At 38.8% G+C, this 19,127-nt stretch overlaps 1 protein-coding gene across 2 annotated transcripts in view; it reads left to right on the forward strand.

Annotated features, from left to right (window-relative positions):
- The first annotated feature begins 1,176 nt into the window (after positions 1-1,176).
- Positions 1,177-19,127, forward strand: part of tnrc6c1 (trinucleotide repeat containing adaptor 6C1) — a 60,198-nt gene continuing 42,247 nt past the window's right edge. Inside the window, exons 1-3 of one of the 2 annotated variants that reach the window (XM_058406281.1) lie at positions 1,177-1,765; positions 16,005-16,107; positions 18,553-18,574. In XM_058406281.1, the coding sequence (XP_058262264.1) occupies positions 16,045-16,107; positions 18,553-18,574 (85 nt within the window). In that variant the 5' untranslated portion in view covers positions 1,177-1,765; positions 16,005-16,044. Of the gene's footprint in view, positions 1,766-16,004; positions 16,108-18,552; positions 18,575-19,127 lie in introns of those variants that run through there. The other variant, XM_058406297.1, reaches the window with a different exon arrangement.

The following is a 19,127-nucleotide window of genomic DNA, read 5'->3' on the forward strand; positions in this document are numbered from 1 at the left end:
AGGCTCTCTTTCTAATATGATATTGTTTCGCTAGTAACAAGTCATTGACAGTGCCTCCACATATTCTAATGCTAGTAATCTAATGCTAGTAGAAATGTGAACAAAATTCTTTCAAATGGTGTTGGTTTCTGTAAAGAGATGTTTATTTACTTAACATTTATGGATAGAGTCTACCATGTTTTTTCTAGTTTCTCTGTAACCTGACAAGCGACAAGAACAAAAAGATAGACTTTACTTATTAACAGTCAATTCTCAAGGATGATGAGTTGGAAGCAGGAAAAAATGGGCAAGTGTAAGGATCTGAACTGTTTGGATCTTTGACAAGGTCCAAATTGCGATTGCTAGAGGAATGGGTGACGGGATCTATAAAATGGGGTGGGGTGTTCCCAGTATGTACCAAAAACTGAGTGGAAGAAGGTGGCCTGGTCATATTAGTCACATTTTCTATTACATCATGTGGTACATCGCGTACCAGAGAGAGACAGCACCAGGATGCACCATGGGAAGAAGACAAGAGTGATGCTTGAAGAGGCAGTGTGATGGGCAATGTTCAGCTGGAAATCCTTGGATCCTGGCATTTATTTGTCTGTGTGGGTTTCCTCTGGGTTCTGTGGTTTCTACCCACTACCCAAAACTTGCCAGTAGGTGGACTCCCTCAGATAAGTTACCCTTAGGTGTGGATGAGTAAGTGTTTGTTTGTGTGGTGCCCTGCAGTGACCTGGTGTCCCATTCAGGGTGTTTTATTCCTGCCTCAGATTCAGAGTTCCTGGCTCTGGATGCACCGCAGTTACAAAGAATGAGAGAGTGAAATAATTGAGAGTAATTACAGTGAACCTATTCCAATGTCGAAACTGCGTCCCCTGCTGGTGAACACATTTCGGTTTTTGTGGTAATATGCCCAAAATAGAAGCTGGAGTTGTGGTTATTGCACTCTGGAATTGCTCGGGAGGAAATAAACGTCTCAGTGTTTGTCAAAACAGGAGGTCAACGGCCTATATACAGGAGAGACAAACATAACAACGAGGACGAAAGCGAGATGCACTGTGAAGGCTCAGCAGGAGCTAGTAAACCCCGTTACCATAGTAACGAGAAGGCGGGACCACTTTTTAGGCTTGCTTGCGCCGAGCGGCCACGTGACACGGCGCTGGGGAATGGGGCACTTCCTGTTTGCACTGAGCTGCTGTTGTCAGTTTCAACAAAATGGCTGCTGGAGGACCGCAAACGAAAGCCCAGTAAACGCCTTATGTCACTACAGAGCAATTTAAATGGACATCTCGGAGGTTCTTTCCACTCAGAGCACGTACTCATGTCGACTCGTTTGCACGCGTGTTAGCGAGATGAATGCACGCTGAAAACATTTCCCCCCCCGTTTTGCACTTTTATCGCCTGGTGGAGATGAACACGTCATTGAAAAGGCGCAAAGCGCGCGCTGTGGCGGTGTAGCTGCTGCACGCGCCGAACGCAAACGCTGAGGCTGCGCTGAGGTATTCGTTTGCGTGCTCAAAAGCAAAAACTCTCGTGTCCTCTGTTTGCACTGGTTGTTTTTTTGTTTTGTTTTGTTTTTTTGTTTTCTGCAAAAAAAAATATCTCGGACTGAATTCCTGAACTGGAAAAGCCAAGCTAGCTATTTGACTGCAGTGTTTAAATTGGAGCGTATTGCGAGCTGCGCCAGAGTCGCCGGAGTGTCAGTGCGGGTGTAGAGCACATCCCCGGGCCAGGAAACCCTTTCAGCAGAAAACCGCCATTGCTGGACGTGTGATGTAAGGTAAGGATTTGGGGGATCCTAAAACTGGCATATTTCCATGTTTCAACTCTATAGGGATTAGCGATTTCATTTTTAAAAAAGCCATTTCAAGTGCGGGTGCGCGTGCTGCATTTTTTGTTGGATTTACCTACCAAATAAACCAGTGGTTAAAATGTTGCTTTGGGATGAAGAATGTTTGACAGCCTGTGCGTGGACATTAAAAAAACAACTTTAAACAGACTAGTCTGTAGTGTTTATAGCATGGATTTGTTCTTAGGAATGGATAGATTTGGGACAAGCATGCTTGAGTGTTTTGCCGTCTCGTTTGTCAACATCCAGTTCAATGCACTCTATTATTTATTATATTCAGTGCGCGAGGCCACGTTGTAAAATTCGCTCTTCTCTTCTGGGTGAGCATGTCTTTTACACATTCACTATTCACTCTGCTGCAGAGGAAAACACGAGATGCTAAAATAAACCTTTACAGGCTGGTTTGACTTGATTATCTTTTGATTATCTCTGGTGCCCCGGTTGTGGCTTACGTCATCATTTCTCCTCAGACGTCACAACTGTAAACACATTAGAAAAATGCAAATAAAAGATCCAGCATGATGTAAATACTGCATCCATACTGAGAGATAAATACACCAGGTGAGACACTGCATGAGAATTTAGTTTTAAAACCTCAGAAAGCACTTCTGAGAATGTTGAAAAAATATTTTAATTTTTTTTTTAAATGTACGATTGTCTACGCAAATTAGTCTTCATCTATTTTCAATATTCAATAAATATCTAAAAAAAAAATCTAGTCAAAATTTATTGCACTGAAGAGATTTTTTGGGCAATTTTTGTGGACAATTTTATACCATGTAATTTTTACTATTATTGTATTTTTTCCGTCAGTAAATCATATATATAGTTAGTAATATTTTACACATCTGTGAAATTTTATCCTGATTATGATCACAAAGGAATATGTAAAACGTCATGAGCAGGTCATGAGAGATTTGGGTTTGAAAGCCTTGATTTTGAGGACAGAATTTGATTACGAATGCAATTTTGTGTCTTTACACACCAGTAAGTGTGGTTAGAATGGTTTAGAAAGGAAATTGTCATGTAGAATACTGTGCAAAATGTCTTGCGCACATTCAAAGAAATGCTTTGAAGCAAAAATGCCTTTAAAAAAAATTTCAATTGAATGTTTCTCCTTCCGTCAAAAATCTGTTGAGCAATAATTCTTAATCATCTAAATGTTCAGCATTAATTAAAAAATAATAATAATAATAATAATAAAAATGTAGTCTCAGGCACACTTGGAAGTATTTTAAGGATATTAGCTGGAAATTGTCAGGAAAAATCTTGGTGAAAGTTATTTATTTATTTATTTAAAATATTTTTTGCTCTTACAAAATCCTTCATTCTTTTTTTTTGTTTTGTTTGAAAAGTGATCCATTACATAACATGTTGATTTCTTTACTGACATACAAACATTTTTCTCACATATTTTTTTGTTTGTTCAGAAATGTAAACTGTTTTTGTTTTTTTTGTTTTTTTTTTAATCGATTGAGTAATACAGAATTGAGATTTATCAACATTTGTACTAAAACAAAACAAAAGTCTTAGACAGTATTGCACTGTACTTTATGCCACATTGACACGTATATATCAGGAAACAAGCTTTTTAGAGATACATGATTTGATGGGAGTTTTTTTTAGCTTCAGACAATATAAAGTCAAAATTGGCGAAAATCTGTGAAATGAACTTGGTTCTGTTGAGCTTTGACGTTTGTTTTATTACGACGTAAGATGTGTTGAAGGCATTTCTGCCTGTGGTGTCTTATGTTAAAATAAGGGCAGTGCTTCTCAAAATCTGGTTCATATCTTTCATATTGTTGCAGCGTCATCTAATGTTCTTACAGTTCTTATAGTAAAACGAATCGGAGTCAAAATGAATCAAAGTGATTGTGATTCTGACTCTTTTTTAGTCTGGTCACATGGTTTGAATTTAGATCTTAATAACACCAAACCAAGTAAGTTGATAAATAATGTCAGTCAGGATCTAGAAAGCTCAGGAGGTCTAATAAACATCCAAAATATTCTAAGGATCATGAAATAAATACCTACTGAAGGATTTCCATTGATTCTAATTTCCAGTTAAAGCGGTACTTGGCTAGTTTCAGAACCACTGTTATTGTGGTTAGTTAAATGTTTGGCTGCATTTGGTATTAAATTAGTTACAGACACACTGGTAGGGGTGTATATACACACACACACACGCACATATTTTAAACACTAGTTCACTAGTTACAGAGAAGGACTGGGTGCAGTCCTGCTGCCAGGATCAGCTGATTGTGAGATGTAAGATTTTATCTGCACTGATTGTTTCCCTCTCACTGTTATTTACTTGTGGCTGGTGTGGGCTTCATAGATGCCTTGTGGGAAACGTATACAGGACTCTGTACAAGCTGCTGACGTGCCTGTTCCCTGCGCGAGCCCCCCTGGCCTCACGGTTGGCTAGCGTGGCACAGTAGTTGCTAATTTTGGAGTGCAGATTCGGCCCCCTCGCAGGATCAGGGCCCTCTTGTCAGCGTGCAAGCATATTAGAGAAACGGTGTATTCTCTGGCAGTGTAAGAGGCTATTGGGAGAGCCAGACAAAAAAAGAGGCCACATAATGCTCAGATTACCATACAACACGCTTTCACCGCATGCTCTTACACAGCCTTAACAGCCGTGTTGTGACCATGTGCACTGTCCTGAGCTTAATACATCTGAACATTGCAGTTTGAAAAGAACAACAAAAAAAAAAATCTGATCCTGTTGCTGACCAGGCAAAGACAGATGTGAAGGGCAGTCGCTGGCAGAGACTCTTCTTTAGAGGTCTCCGGTGTGACAGTTTAGATGGAAAAGCTGAAGAAAAGCACAGTATGCTGCAAGTACATAAGATGAGTCCCAGATCTCATACTTTCGCACTGCGCTGTGAAATTTTGTCATATAACTAGTGTGAGTAGTGTCTTTACTGTAAAAATTCTAGCAAGAAGTGCACTTCAAATATCAGTTTGCTTATTTAACTGAAAAAGAAACAAGTGTGGAATGTTGGACACTTCATGCACTCGCAGCGCTGCTTATGTAGTGGAAGAGGAGTGGAGCTACCAGGTGCTCATGCTGGATGAGGAAAAAATTAAGGATACTTTACAACACATTGGTGGAAAGGACGTCTTGCAAAAAAAAAAAAAATCATTGTGTGAGGGTTTGACTTCATTTGTCACAGACTTAGAAAATGTTTATACTTGGTTAAAAAACCCCACTAGTGTTCTATTTGAGACGATAGAACACTAGATGGTAGAGTGCAAAGTATAAGTGGTAGGATGCCATTTAGGACACAGCTTTAGTTTCTGAAGTTCTTTTACTATGAGGTGGGACTAGTATGAAGGACAAAGAAAGACCACAGAATTTATACAGCATTAAAAAGCCTCGTCTTGCATATCATGTGATCTGTTCAAGCGTTTATTAGCTCTGATCCTAGTGAAAGCAGACAGTGGTTTGGAGCTAGCAGGGAAGGAAAAAAAACAAACAAGCATGGCTGTAGTTGAAAACGTTCCCTCTCGAGCTTTATGTATATAACGCTATATTGGGATGTTCGCGGCTGGATAAATAACAAAACATACACAACACTGCTTTATTATGTATATTAAAAAAAAAGATTAAAGTACAGAAAAGCGAGTTCTGCCCAGTGCTGCACATAGCTCCTGATTTGCTAAGCTTACTGATTTATTATAATATATTTATAAAAAACATACTCTGCCTATATTTATTTGACAGTAATATGCTCTAGTCATAAACGGTAAACAATCTTCTCGAGCGTCTCCGAGACGACGACGACCAAAACGAAACTGAAACAGAGATGACGTGAGCCGGTGATTGGCCATGTGCAGTGTTCATTGAAGCTCTATAGACAGAAAATGACACTGACGTTTTCACGTCGTTCAAGCCTGTCGCTTTTGTCACATGATATTGATAAGTAATTTTCCAGTAGCAGTATATCAGTGTACATGAATTTCCTCATATCCACCAGTATACCAAAATCTTTCATTTACACTGACCGGTCAATTCGTTGTTTTTTTTTGTTTGTTTTTTTTTATTCTGATGCACCCCCCTCAGGACATCTTGTTTTGTGTGTCTGTTGTTGACTTTGTGAATTGTTTAGCATATGGAAATCACATCTAAATCTTTGTGGGTGGGGCTAAACAGCTGAAAAAGCTGACCATGGGAAATGACCCATACTCCCACTATTTAAATTCATGTATAAAAATCTCAGAAACTGAAAAACCTGGCTGTTGAATCGAACCCAGTAATCAGTTAGAGATCACTCGTTCTCCTCAACTGTTATTTACGATTTGTTTTGCTTGTTGACGGTAAGCACATAAAACCTCACATCTTGCAGAGCATGTTTTCCTTATGGTCCAAGTTTATGCTCCAGAAATAAACATGGAATGGGATATAAAGGGGGAAAAAAACAATTCTGTTGTTTATGGCATTATTTTACAGCTTTTATGACCAAGTGTCCACTGCAATAGAAAAGATAATAATAATAATGTTAAATAAAATAATTTCAATTTCTTTTTCTTTTAAATATTAAGCCTTGTTTTTGTTTTTTTCTTTGGGTGTTTTCCAGCTAGGATATTTTTTTTTCCATCATTGGACCATAATTCAGGTCTGAAAGGGTTAATGCACTTCTGTGTAGTGACAAAATGCTTTAGTTTTGAGGGTTTCACTCGTCACTCCCATGACTGCAGACAAAACCAGTTTCTATATTTTATGTATTTTCTTTCTTTAAAAATTTTTTTTATAGAGGTTTATAGAGAGATAAATGATTTTTTTTTACCCCTTCCTACAGTGAACCCCCCCCCAAAGCATCACCCCACCCCCAGACAAACAGTGAATAAATGAATAGATTGAAATTAAGAAGACATAATTAATGATAGATAGATAGATAGATAGATAGATAGACAGACAGACAGACAGACAGACAGACAGACAGACAGACAGACAGACAGATAACGAGTGAAAGTCAATGAAACAAGGTTAAAGAACACCGTGTCTTGACCTTAGGTGTTAACAACACAGAGAAGCCCCAGCGAGAAAGGGACCCCCGCTTTAACTAACACAATGCTCAACATTCATTTATTGAAGGGAGGTTCTGCATGTACGGTCATTTTCTTCTACGGTCTCAAAATGACCGTACATGCAGAAACCATAGCTAGAGTCTGGACTCTTCAAGAAAACCGTCCGTTTCAGCTTATATGTGTACTGCACTTGTGAGGTTTTGGTTTGACTCAGCCATTGTGCGTGGAACACAATCGAGACGGTTGAAGGCAAAACCATATGAGAACATCCGCATCCGAAGTACGTGGACACGGTAACGTAGTGTGTGCAGACGCTCTCACCCGCTACACCACCACACTATGACACAAGCACAAACATCCTGCTGCCAACACTTTCCTCTGAGACAAACTGAACGCGTTTCATCTTCACACCCGCACTTTAACCTTCCTCAGATTAGCCAGCTCGCAGAAATAAAACACAAGGTGAGATTCCCGGAATTTGTTTATTCCATGCTGGAAGGACGCAGTTGCAGGTTTTGCGCTTGATGGTATGTGCTTGCAGTCCGGTAAGTCAGGACACTAAAGGACATTATACCTTGAGGATGCTTGTAGGGTTTTTTTCTCTAAAGTCATGTGCATGTTGCTGTTCAGTCTACACAGCAAATCAAAGAAAGAGCAAAAAAAGCAAAAGAGCAAAGACGTTTTTGTGTAAAATTTAATTTCGATAAATACTCGGCTGCCGAAGCAGTGACTGTGCTTCTTTTCAAGACTGTCTGCTTTCTCCCAAAACAACAAAAGCACATCATGACACATCACACAGCAAGACAATGACGATAAAGCTTTTTCTTTTGTTAATGGACTCATCTTCTGTTAGGAATCAGGAAAAAACGTATAAATTCCACTCTTCCATGATTGAAAGGTTTGTTTTCAAGCCTCACGAACAGACGAGGAACACACACATATGGCTTACTGCACCTGTTATACAGCACGGCTAGCGCTGCCCCTTGTCCCTGATTTCTAGTCTATAGCTGTCTAACCTCTTGACTTTTCAGTGTCACAAAGAGGTCGGGCTGCTGGTTACTCACCCAAATACACACTTGCTATTTTAGCCTAGACAAGCAGATTTAAACGAGTAGAGACTGAACGTAAAGCTGACTTCCTGTTGGTTAGTAGCACCAAATCTCAGCTCATGCTGCACTACACACACCAGCTGAAGTGCGACCTAGCTGACGATAGAACTGATTACTGGGTGGATTAATTCGCATGCGTGGACACCAGACATCCTTCTCTGCTCTGTGGAAAACACAGACTATGCTGAGCACCATAAAGGCTGTGACAGAACATCAACAAACTCTCAGTGCTCACTGTGATGAGGAGATAACACTGTGTTCAAGGTTGCAAACATGAACCCATCCAACCTGCACCATTCTACCACAAAAACCTGAGGCGTGATTTCCGGTTGACATTTTTGTCGACTGGATCTACGTTTGTGCAGATATACAGATGTATCGCTTGGTGTCGGTATGTTCTGCCACCTAGATGGTGGCACCGACTTCCGCTAGGTGTCAGAACAGTCGAAACGCTAGCTGGCTTTAAACGGCGGATGAAGACCTGCCTCTTCCTGGAAGACAAAAGTTAGTCTGTGTGCTTTTCTTGCTTTAAACATAATCATTCCAGCACGACAATGCTCCTGTGCACAAAGCAAGCTCCAGACAGACACGGTTTCCCAAAGACGGAGTAGAAGAACTCGAGTGGCCTTCAAAGAGCTCTGAGCTCAACCCCAAGGATGAATTTGAATACAGACTGGTTGCACCCCAGAGCTTCTTCATCCAACGTCATTGTTTTTGTAGCACAAATACGTAAACACTAATCCCCACAGCCACGCTCCATAAACCTTCCAAGACGAGTGGAGCTTAGTATTAGAGCAAAGACTAAATCTTGAATGGGATGTAAACAGGCACATAAGGGTGTGATGGTCAGGGGAGCACAAAATAATGTGTTTACCCCGAGATAACGCAAAGACTTGCACAGCTTTTGCCTGTATTGTGCAATGTTCATGTTTGAAAGTCATCAGCTGAGCCATGCGTGTTCTGAATAGTAGATAAATGTCCTCCCACAAGTTTACTTCTAATGCTTTTTATTACTCCAGCTAAACACCCTAATAGACACGAGTGGAATGAGCAAAGCCTTTTTATAAAGGATATTTGTGTGGTCTTTGAAGGCAATAAATTGGCAAATGCTTGTGAAAGCACTTTTATTAGCACCTACTTGAAAATAAAAGTCGCCAGGGCCGCAACAACAGCCGATTAATCAACGTGTGCTGTTTTTAGCCGCTTTGTGTATAAAGCAGACTCATCAGTTGCAGCAGATCAGTTCATCTTTACATGACCACATCACATATTACCAAAGAACACTTTTGAAATATTTCAGATGGAAATTCTAAGCATCAGTTCAGGTCATATTTGGTCACACAGCTGTTTTACTTTCACTCTTGGCTCTGTCCTGTTTTCTTTTTCTGCCTTTGTTCGTTTTTACATGCGAGTCACAGAGAGAAGATTTTGGGATCCCCGAGGTTGGATGGTGCGTCGGCTTTACTCTTCACGAATGACACGGCTACATAATCTCACTGTGTCTCTCAGACAGAGGAGCTGCAGGTTTCTTCCACCACCGTTGCTAGTCACTGAGCTCCCTGGGGTTTGCTGCACTCTTGTTTGTGTTGTAGCAGTGGCATTTTTGGCTTGGTGCCCGGAGAGAATCCACCCCTACCCCCACCCCGAACCCTCCATCCCCGCCCCACTCTCCCCTTCCGTCTCCTCCATCTTGTGTGCTTGCACCGGGCTCCTTGTCTTCTCGTTTCTCGTCGCCGCTTGCCTGTCGATGCAGTTTAGTCACAGCGCTGCTTCATCCAGCTGCTCGGAAAAAGAGTTTAATGTTACAGTCAAGTAAAAGAACTTTTGCTTTTATTCTGTTGTTTGTAATGATTCTGGTGTCAGGATTTGCTGTTGGAGCTACACATCGAGAGCTCCTGCACTGAAATGAATCAAATCAGTTTATTAGCTTTATTGAAAGTGTGTGTAGTGTGTGTGTGGTGAGATCCTGCTCTAACGCATTCAAGCTGCATGTTACAGAACTTTAAATAAATGAGAAAAATACAAAGTATCCGTTGCACAGCTCCATCCCAGCTTTCTGCCAGCTGCTATAGAAAACAAAGATGAAGCATTTGCCGTTTTATTAAACAGTTTAATTTCTAAATTAAAATGGGTTTGTAGCTATGAAGCTTTTCAGACGTCTAAGTCATTGCCATGTATGATGATCGCGGACTACTGGTATAATTTGCTACTGGACCAATTAATAAGTAAGGGGACTGCTGTCATGGGAAAATGATCAACTGAGGGGGTGAGACATGGATCCAGAGAGCTGCTTTTAGCAGCCCAAAAGAAACAAAAAATAGATTATTTTCCAATAACAGCACAGCCTGTAAAGTTTTATTCCTCTTATAACCTTTTTGAAATAAAACCTCGTTTTATTTCAATTAATTACAGTAAAAAAGATAGAATTTGTATTTGTTTGTAGATGCACTTAATATTGCAGAAACATCCGTGGCTCCAGTTAGTTGTTCCTGTTATTATTTTTCACTTATCTAGCTAGAAATATTCGCTCCCTCAACCAGCCTTTTTATTTTCTTCTTTCTTGGGAAAAAAAAAAAAAAAATCCACAGCTGATTTTCATGGTGCCCAAAAACTACTTAAAAATCCACAAAATGTCTCAAGAACAATTCCCTGTAGGAAAGCATAGACACTGATAGAGACTCCTTTCCTAAATGAAGAGAATGAAGCCTTTATTATTCTCACATATACATTACAGCATAATGAAATTCTTCACATATCTCAGCTGTGGAAGTTGAGGTCAGAGCACAGGGTCAGCAGTGATGCAGCACTCCTGGAGCAGAGAGGTTTAAGGAGCCAGTGAAATCATCCACCATCTCGACAATTCCTCATGAATAAATAAGCTCACATTTTAAAATGGCTTTTTTTTGGGTTACATGACAAGTGTTTGCCTCGAACGCTCTATGTGAATGAGCCATTACTCTAGAAACAATAGTATTACTAATACTAATAGTATTACTAAGTAGTACTAATATTCAGTAAATTGAATTGAATATTAGGACCAGCGCATGACAAAACATCAACCTGAGACTTTTGTCCGAAATTGAGAATTCAACAGAACGCAGATCTACATTTGTTTGTAAATAAAGATGTATGTTAATAACTGAGTAATTAGTAATGGTGCAGAGCCTGGATTGCTCTAGACAAAATTGGGCTTCAGTTTCTGCCTGGTCCTCATATACGGGTGGTGGTGTACAGTCTGATATCCCCTGAGGATAAAGGTATTCTTTTCTGCACTGAAGAAAAATAAGAGTAGCCTGCTGCTTGGCGGACTTTGCTGAGAGGGCAGGAGTGGTCTTCTTTTTTCGACTCTACTGATGGCTGAAGCACTGGTATCATTACAAAGCAGTGGAGTTGGTGGTGAACACTGGCCTGGACATCGCAATTGTGTCTAGTCGATGCAGCTGATTCGCAACTCAGTAGCATAAAAGCCTCAGCTGGCTCAGAGAACAGATTTATCTCTGGCTCGTTCAGGCCGTCCACCTAACCTGAGTCACTCAGGTATGAACGCAGGTATTTGTAAGTTTGATTTACCTCAGTTATGCCTTGACCTGGAAGCATTTATGAAAAAAGTTATTATATAGAAATGCACCAAAACCAGTCAGTGTATGAATCTGGAATTATTGATATGAAACCTTCATATGCTGTAAACTCTCACATCATTCGACTCCCTGGAAGCTCCGCCCCTTTCCCCCGTCTCACATAAGTGAAGGTTGTCCTTGATTAGTGTTTGCTAAGTGCTTGACAAAATGGATAAAAGAGCTGTATCACATCACTGTTTTATCCAAAATTTATTTGATATGCTCATATGTAGAGTACAGAGAATCTACTCAAGTGAAAGTGCTCGTATATATGCTATTTTACGGTAACTACAAGGCAAAAAAAAAAAACTCTATAAAAAAGATATAGAGACTGAAAAAGTTCTAGCTCAGTTTGTTGTGGTTTCCACTCCAGCAGACTTTCACTGATTTCAGACACATTCATTCATCAAAACTCAAAGCATTCCTTCTTGCTTTCAATTTCTTTCCAAACAAAAAGTGTTGAATTTCCAATTCTCCACAGTCCTATTTATTTACCTATTTATTTCTTTTTGTGCGGTGAGATTTATCAGCATTAAACACATGCATCATATTTTGTACTAGAGCAGTACAATAGTAAAATAAAAGAGTAACTACTGAAATAAAATCAACAAATCAAACAGCTAATGATCGTTTTAAACTCCTCAGACGGATTTGGCTATCATGGCACAGGATGATTCAGCTCCTCAGCTGATTGCAAAAAATCCCCTTCCACTGAACGTGTTTGCCCTTAGATGTGGCAAATGGAAGTGTTCTCTGTAACAGGATGTACTGTCTTAAATTGAAGAATATTGGAACGTTTGAATTTCCCCCATTGGATCCATTAATCTTAACAAAACATGTTTTATCATCGACTTTTTTCCCAAGGCTTGATAGAGATATCGAGTTGGCTCCTGATTTCTTCATGTCCACAGCTGAAATGTGAAGCATGAGTGAGCTCATATTTGAAATGTTGTGCACATTTGTGTTACCTGTTTGCTTTTTCGTAATATCTGTTCGTTTGGGGGTTATTTTTTGTCAGTGCAGAAAACCTGTGACTCTTGTGCCTCTAAATGAAAATCTAACATTAAATATATATTAATAAATTGAACACGTAAAAAAAAAAAAAATCAGGTATTAATTCGAGTTTATGGTTTATGTCGATGTTGAAAAAACGAAAATCGATTTTCCGATTTTACTTTGGTTAGTCAGAGCGAGCTTCCGTAGTTCTGCGACGCAAAGAGCTTATTTCTAAGAGAGGCGCAGTTTCTTCAGTCAGATTGAAGAACGCACTGAAAGACGGGGAGGGGCCGAAATTCTGCCGCCGTTTTCATATGAAATTTAAAGGGGACTGAAGCGATCACAGATTTGTGTAGAGTTTATGGAGAATCGCAGAATTCTTAGGGTGGCTGAATAGAAATGTTAAAAATGGCCTAGCGACGAAAACAGCGGCAGACTTCGGCTCCTCCCCGTCTTTCAGCACGTTCTCCAATCCGTCTGAAGAAACCGCGGCGTCGCAGAGCAAAGATCAGAGGACAAGTGTGCGTGTGATCAGGAAGACTCGTATTTGGCTTGTTCAGTACTAAAATGTTATAAAACACATCTATGCAATACAGTGGAATGCTGCAATAAGTTTACCATCCTACCCTGTTAGTCAAACCTTTATTTTATTTATTTATTTATATTTTTTTTACTATTATACCCTCATTGGGGGCTGAGTCCCCCTTACATGAAAATCCTAAACTCTCCCCTGATTGTGCACATGTACACAGATGTAAAATGCTGTCTGGCACCTGTTTGGTTTTATTTAGCGTGTTAGTTGCATGTTGGTTTTATTTAGTGTGTTAGTTGCATGTTGGTTTTATTTAGCGTGTTAGTTGCGTGTTGGTTTTATTTAGTGTGTTAGTTGCGTGTTGGTTTTATTTAGTGTGTTAGTTGCATGTTGGTTTTATTTAGTGTGTTAGTTGCATGTTGGTTTTATTTAGCGTGTTAGTTGCATGTTGGTTTTATTTAGCGTGTTAGTTGCATGTTGGTTTTATTTAGTGTGTTAGTTGCATGTTGGTTTTATTTAGTGTGTTAGTTGCATGTTGGTTTTATTTAGCGTGTTGGTTTTATTTAGCGTGTTAGTTGCATGTTGGTTTTATTTAGTGTGTTAGTTGCATGTTGGTTTTATTTAGTGTGTTAGTTGCACGTTGGTTTTATTTAGTGTGTTAGTTGCGTGTTGGTTTTATTTAGTGTGTTAGTTGCGTGTTGGTTTTATTTAGTGTGTTAGTTGCACGTTGGTTTTATTTAGTGTGTTAGTTGCGTGTTGGTTTTTTTTAGCGTGTTAGTTGCGTGTTGAACTGATTTACAAAATTGTTTTTCTTCAGGGATTTTTTTTCAGGTGACAATTATTTATTTTATAAAAAGTGATTTAAGTCTGCAGTTTGCACTTTACAAATCCCTCATATTTTGTTATATTACTTTATTTTACTAGAATAATTAGAACTTGTAAAGACTGGTGAAAGTTTGCATTTTATAAATCCCCAAAAAAGGTTTTTATGTTGTATTGATTATTGTTTTTCTAAAATAACAAAAAAAAAACTTGTTAGCGAACGTAATTTTGCACTTTGCACTTCTAGTCCAAATTAGCAGTTCATATGTTTGGTTATATTGTTTTTGCTGAAATTAAAAAAAATCTATTCTATAGTCTCTAGTGTTTTATTAAATTTTTTTAAAGAAAGATAATAGTTTTAAAATCGAATTTTGTTTTTAAAAAATTGGCGATTCAATTTTTTGGCCATATCGCCCAGCTCTAATTAAAACTTAATCTTGTTAACCTTTCAAGGTTTCTTCCTCATATCACCACTGTCTGTTTGTTTTTATATATTTTTTTCAAGCTGCTTTTAAAAGCGCTATACAAATAAATGGAATTGATCTGTGTAGAAGCTGACGTGTAGCCATCACCATTTGACGTGTAGCCTGTGGCACACCACCATCACCATGTAAGATCCCTTTATTAGTAGGTAACATCCTGTCCTGAAGTGTTTTATTTCTCTTTTACCACAGCAGTTACTTGTTTCAATGTTGTTGAAACATCCATGGAACAAAGTTAGTTTCCTGTTCTCACTTACGCTATAGCAGCTATAAAACAAATCACTTGTCATTTGCCCCAGTTCCCGAGACACCTCACAAGCCAAAGGTCTCTGTCCTGATGACTTTCCTGTTTATATCAGAATGATAGGATGATCTACAAAAAATAACCTAATGATTAATAATAATAATAAATTTGAATTACTACTTACACCAATCAGGCATAACATTATGAGCAGGTGTATAACACTGATTATCTCCTCATCATGGCACCTGTTAGTGGGTGGGATATATCAGGCAGCAAGTGAACATTTTGTCCTCAAAGTTGATGTTAGAAGCCGGAAAAATGGACAGGTGTAAGGATTTGAGCGAGTTTGACAAGGGCCAAATTGTGATGGCTAGATGACTAGATCAGAGCATCTCCAAAACTGCAGCTCTTGTGGAGTGTTCCCGGTCTGCAGTGGTCAGTATCTATCAAAAGTGGTCCAAGGAAGGAACAGTGGTGAACCGGCGACAGGGCCATGGGCGGCCAAGGCTCGTTGATGCACATGTGGAGTGAAAGCTGGCCCGTGTGATCCGATCCAACAGACGATCTAGTGTTGCTCAAATTGCTGAAGAAGTTAATGCTGGTTCTGATAGAAAGGTGTCAGAATACACAGTGCATGACAGGTCAGGGCTGTTTTGGCAGCAAAAGGGGGACCAACACAATATCAGGCAGGTGGTCATAATGTTATGCCTGATTGGTGTGTATTCATCACTCCGTCTGTGCATTATCGATCTCACTGCATACGTCACAGGTTCAGTTGTTTATAAGCAACCGCTGACTGTCTCTCCGTGCTTATATCCTTGGTTTAGAATTACAATTTAAATTTTGCTTTCGTTCAGTTTTATCACGTTTGTTCACATTTTTTGTCAGTTTTTTTTCACCAGGCCACCGCAGTGTGACATCCTACCCGCTGCCATGTTAATCCCAGAAAGCTGAAGTGGCCTGTGTCAGTTTCTGATTCGTCTCATCATGATATTCACCGTGTGACAATTCAGACAGTGGCATTGCTTCATACCTGTACTCACGTTTTCACACGAACCCTTGGTGTAATTAGTCTTAAATTATCTGTTAGTGTTACAAAGTGTGTAATTAATCCATCATTAGCGCTGAGCAGGTACTTGCTCGATCTGTTAGCACATATTAACGGAAATACATTCCTTATATTAAATTAAGCAACATGTAAATGAATTTCAAGCGCACCTTGTCCATCACAGATGCTATTTTTATGGCCGTTTCTTTCCTGCTCTGCATATTAGGTTAATGTCTTATGTGTGTGAGACGCAGTTAACATTTGCATTTCTGCCTTTTTCTCTCAGTCGGGAGACAAGACAAGAACCAAAAGAAGAGACCCATTTGATGGAAGAAAAGAAAAAGAAAAAGCAAGAGGAAAAGAAGAAAAAGGAAGCCGCTCAGAAAAAGGTGAGGTTTTCTTCTTCTTCTTCTTCTTCTTCTTCTTCTTCTTTCCCTTGACATGGGATATAGGTAAAGTATGTTTACTTAGCACCTCCTACATCCTCTCGCTTCTAGAGGGGGATTTCCACCCGCCATCTTTGCAGTCGGGCCATATTACATGCCCTGGAGAGCTGAACCCTACAAGCCCTTAATTCTCAGGTCGGTGTGAATGAGGTGAGGGTTCAAAGCTCCTAGGTATCAAGCAGATCCAAAACATATTGTTTTTAGGACTCCCATCGTAATATTCTGAACTTCCTGCCAAAGTAGCTGAGACATCTGTTCCCAAATGAACCTGGCACACTGCGCATGATGCTGAATGGGGGATAATGAAAAGATTTTGAGTTTTGGACATTACTCTCTATATAATGCCATAGCTTTTGTTAAACAACACTTAATACATGTACAATTATTAGTATTATTATTATTAAGACTGATATGCATATTGTTCCTTTTTGCGTATTTTTTTATTTTTTATTATTATTTTTTTTAATAAATATTGTACTTCAGAGCATCACTTTTCAACAGCGCAGATCCTTCTTTGTCTTTTACTGAAACCTCGCCGATGTGGTGAAACTTTCCCAACTTTGAAAAGGTCCGTGATCATTAGAGAGCACAAATAGCCGGTTATCACATTCAGCTCACGCTGAAGTTTCTCAGCGCTGTGGGAAGCAGTCTCGTGTCCGAGTCAGCCCTACTGAAGGCCGCTGTATCTTTGAGAGTCCATATGCCATTAGTAGACAGAGTCTGGCAACTCTATAGATTATACTACTGTTACATTACCTGACATTATCTTGAACCTGAACAAATCTTGAGCATAAGCTAACATTTGTATAGATTCTGTTTCTTTTGATTGAATAATAAACCACATGCACCAATCATAATCAACACCTGCATCAACCAGTCATGTTTTTCATGGCATTATTGTGCGTCAAATTAAATATGGAATAAGACACAACTTTATTAAGCATGAAGTGAGCAATAACATACGACAGACTGTGCTAGAAAAATGAAAAAGACAAAAGAAAAATGACACCAAGGAGGTGTGACCCTGGAGGTGTAGCCCTCACTCCTACATAATGTCTCCCCAACATTGTTTGTGTATTACTTCATTAAACAACACATTTTTTAAATTCATTTATTATTAGTCCTCGATTAGGTGGAGCAACAAGAAACTGTATGAGCTGTTGCTATGGAAACAATAAAGTATTAGCACAAGCACATTAATATTAGCCTATTGCTCATATCACAGCTGGATCCACTGTCCTGCCTGTGCTCTTATATTAAAGTAATGCAGACCTTCTGACCAATCAGATTGGAGCAATCCACTGCACTGATATTAGCAGTGTATAATAAAGCAGGGTAGAAATTAACCGATGTTGATCCCATACATTTATCTCACACCCGTCTGATGTGTGGTAGACGTAGTGGTGTATAGATGTGGGTGAGGTTTTTGGTTAACATTGTTTTGCAAGTTACCAAACAGAGCAACCAAACAAATTTCCCTATTCATGCAAATCTACAAGGAAACGCAACCTCAAAATACAAGAAAGTGCCCACGTAGACCAAAATACCTTTTTATAAAAATGTTATAATGTAAATTCACAAGAAATGCAGGTAATCCTTTCTAAACTGAGAACAATCCAGCATGAGTAGTGTATTTAAAAAAAATGTCAAATAAAAATAATGTATAAGCATCACCCTTATCCCAGGTTACCTGGATTCTATGTCGGGGCTTAAACAAATTTCCCTCCACATACCCCGTCTCGTCTTTGCATATTATACAAACAGCTGTTGTCTGTGCCAAGGTCACTGTGTAAAAATTCAGCTTTTTTATAACTGATGTTGAATTTGTTAGACACTGACTCCTCCATGCTATCAGATCGGTGGGGTGTTATGGGGGCAGGTTGTAAACTTATGAACAATGATGATGATCAATGTATATTGATATTGTTTTGTGTTTCAGGGGGCATGTAAATATCTTATGTAGCTTCTGAAGAGCACTACTAAATGAAAAAATTCAGAGCTTTAAACTTTAATGAATAATTTTATCATTTTAAATTAGGAACATTTTGCAGATTTATGGGGGTGTAAACTTAGCTCAACTGTAAGCCAGAGAAACATTTTTACTTGTTAGAAAAATGCTGTAATTTCATGCAGATTTTATTTTCTAAATATGTAAACAAAACTCAATTACTACATCTTAGGTTGTCACATTAACTTTACTATTATTATTTTTATTTTATTATTTAAAAAAAAAAAATTATTAATTCATTCATTTATTTATTTTTTGTAATGCTGCATTTACTTACATCTTTTAAGATGGAACCAGAATGATAAATGTTGTAATAAACCTAGGCAGTGAATTTAATTTGGTGGCCATCCTCCTAATCCACTTCTAATATTTCTTCCCAGGCTGCTGAACAGGAAACCAAAGGTGAGTTCTCATTCTCAACCTTATGTTTTTAAATCTCTTTCAAGGTTTTCAGACAATGTTTTATTGCCCAAATGTGTGACTTACCTCATTCCTGTAACTGCATCACAGTTATGCTTCATATACAAGATAAGTTTTATTTATTTATTCATTTTTTTTGACTGACTTCTGAGCTCACTTTACAGCAGCTTTACCTCATCATTAACTCTGGCATCATCTGCCTGAATATCAGCACTGGATGATTTCATTCTATTAACAAAGGTGTCCAGTTTGAAATGTTTGCAGTATAGAGGAGTTTTTAAAAACAAACGAAAAAAAAGCACTGATCAGAATGTGAGGGAACACGTCGGTGAGAAAATGTACTGTAGTGATGAACTGTTTAAAGCAGTGCACTTACCAGATGGTTTCAGCTGATCCTTTCGTTCTGAGGCTAGATTGTCCTGCTAGAGGCTTGACCCCTGTGTGATGGATAGAGATTGATTTCGAATTACAATTTTTGTTTAAATGAATCTTACACAGTATTAAAAACAGAAAATATGCAACACAATTTGGCGAC

The sequence above is a fragment of the Hemibagrus wyckioides genome, linkage group LG02 (genome assembly GCF_019097595.1).
Source record: "Hemibagrus wyckioides isolate EC202008001 linkage group LG02, SWU_Hwy_1.0, whole genome shotgun sequence".
Taxonomy (NCBI): Eukaryota; Metazoa; Chordata; class Actinopteri; order Siluriformes; family Bagridae; genus Hemibagrus; species Hemibagrus wyckioides.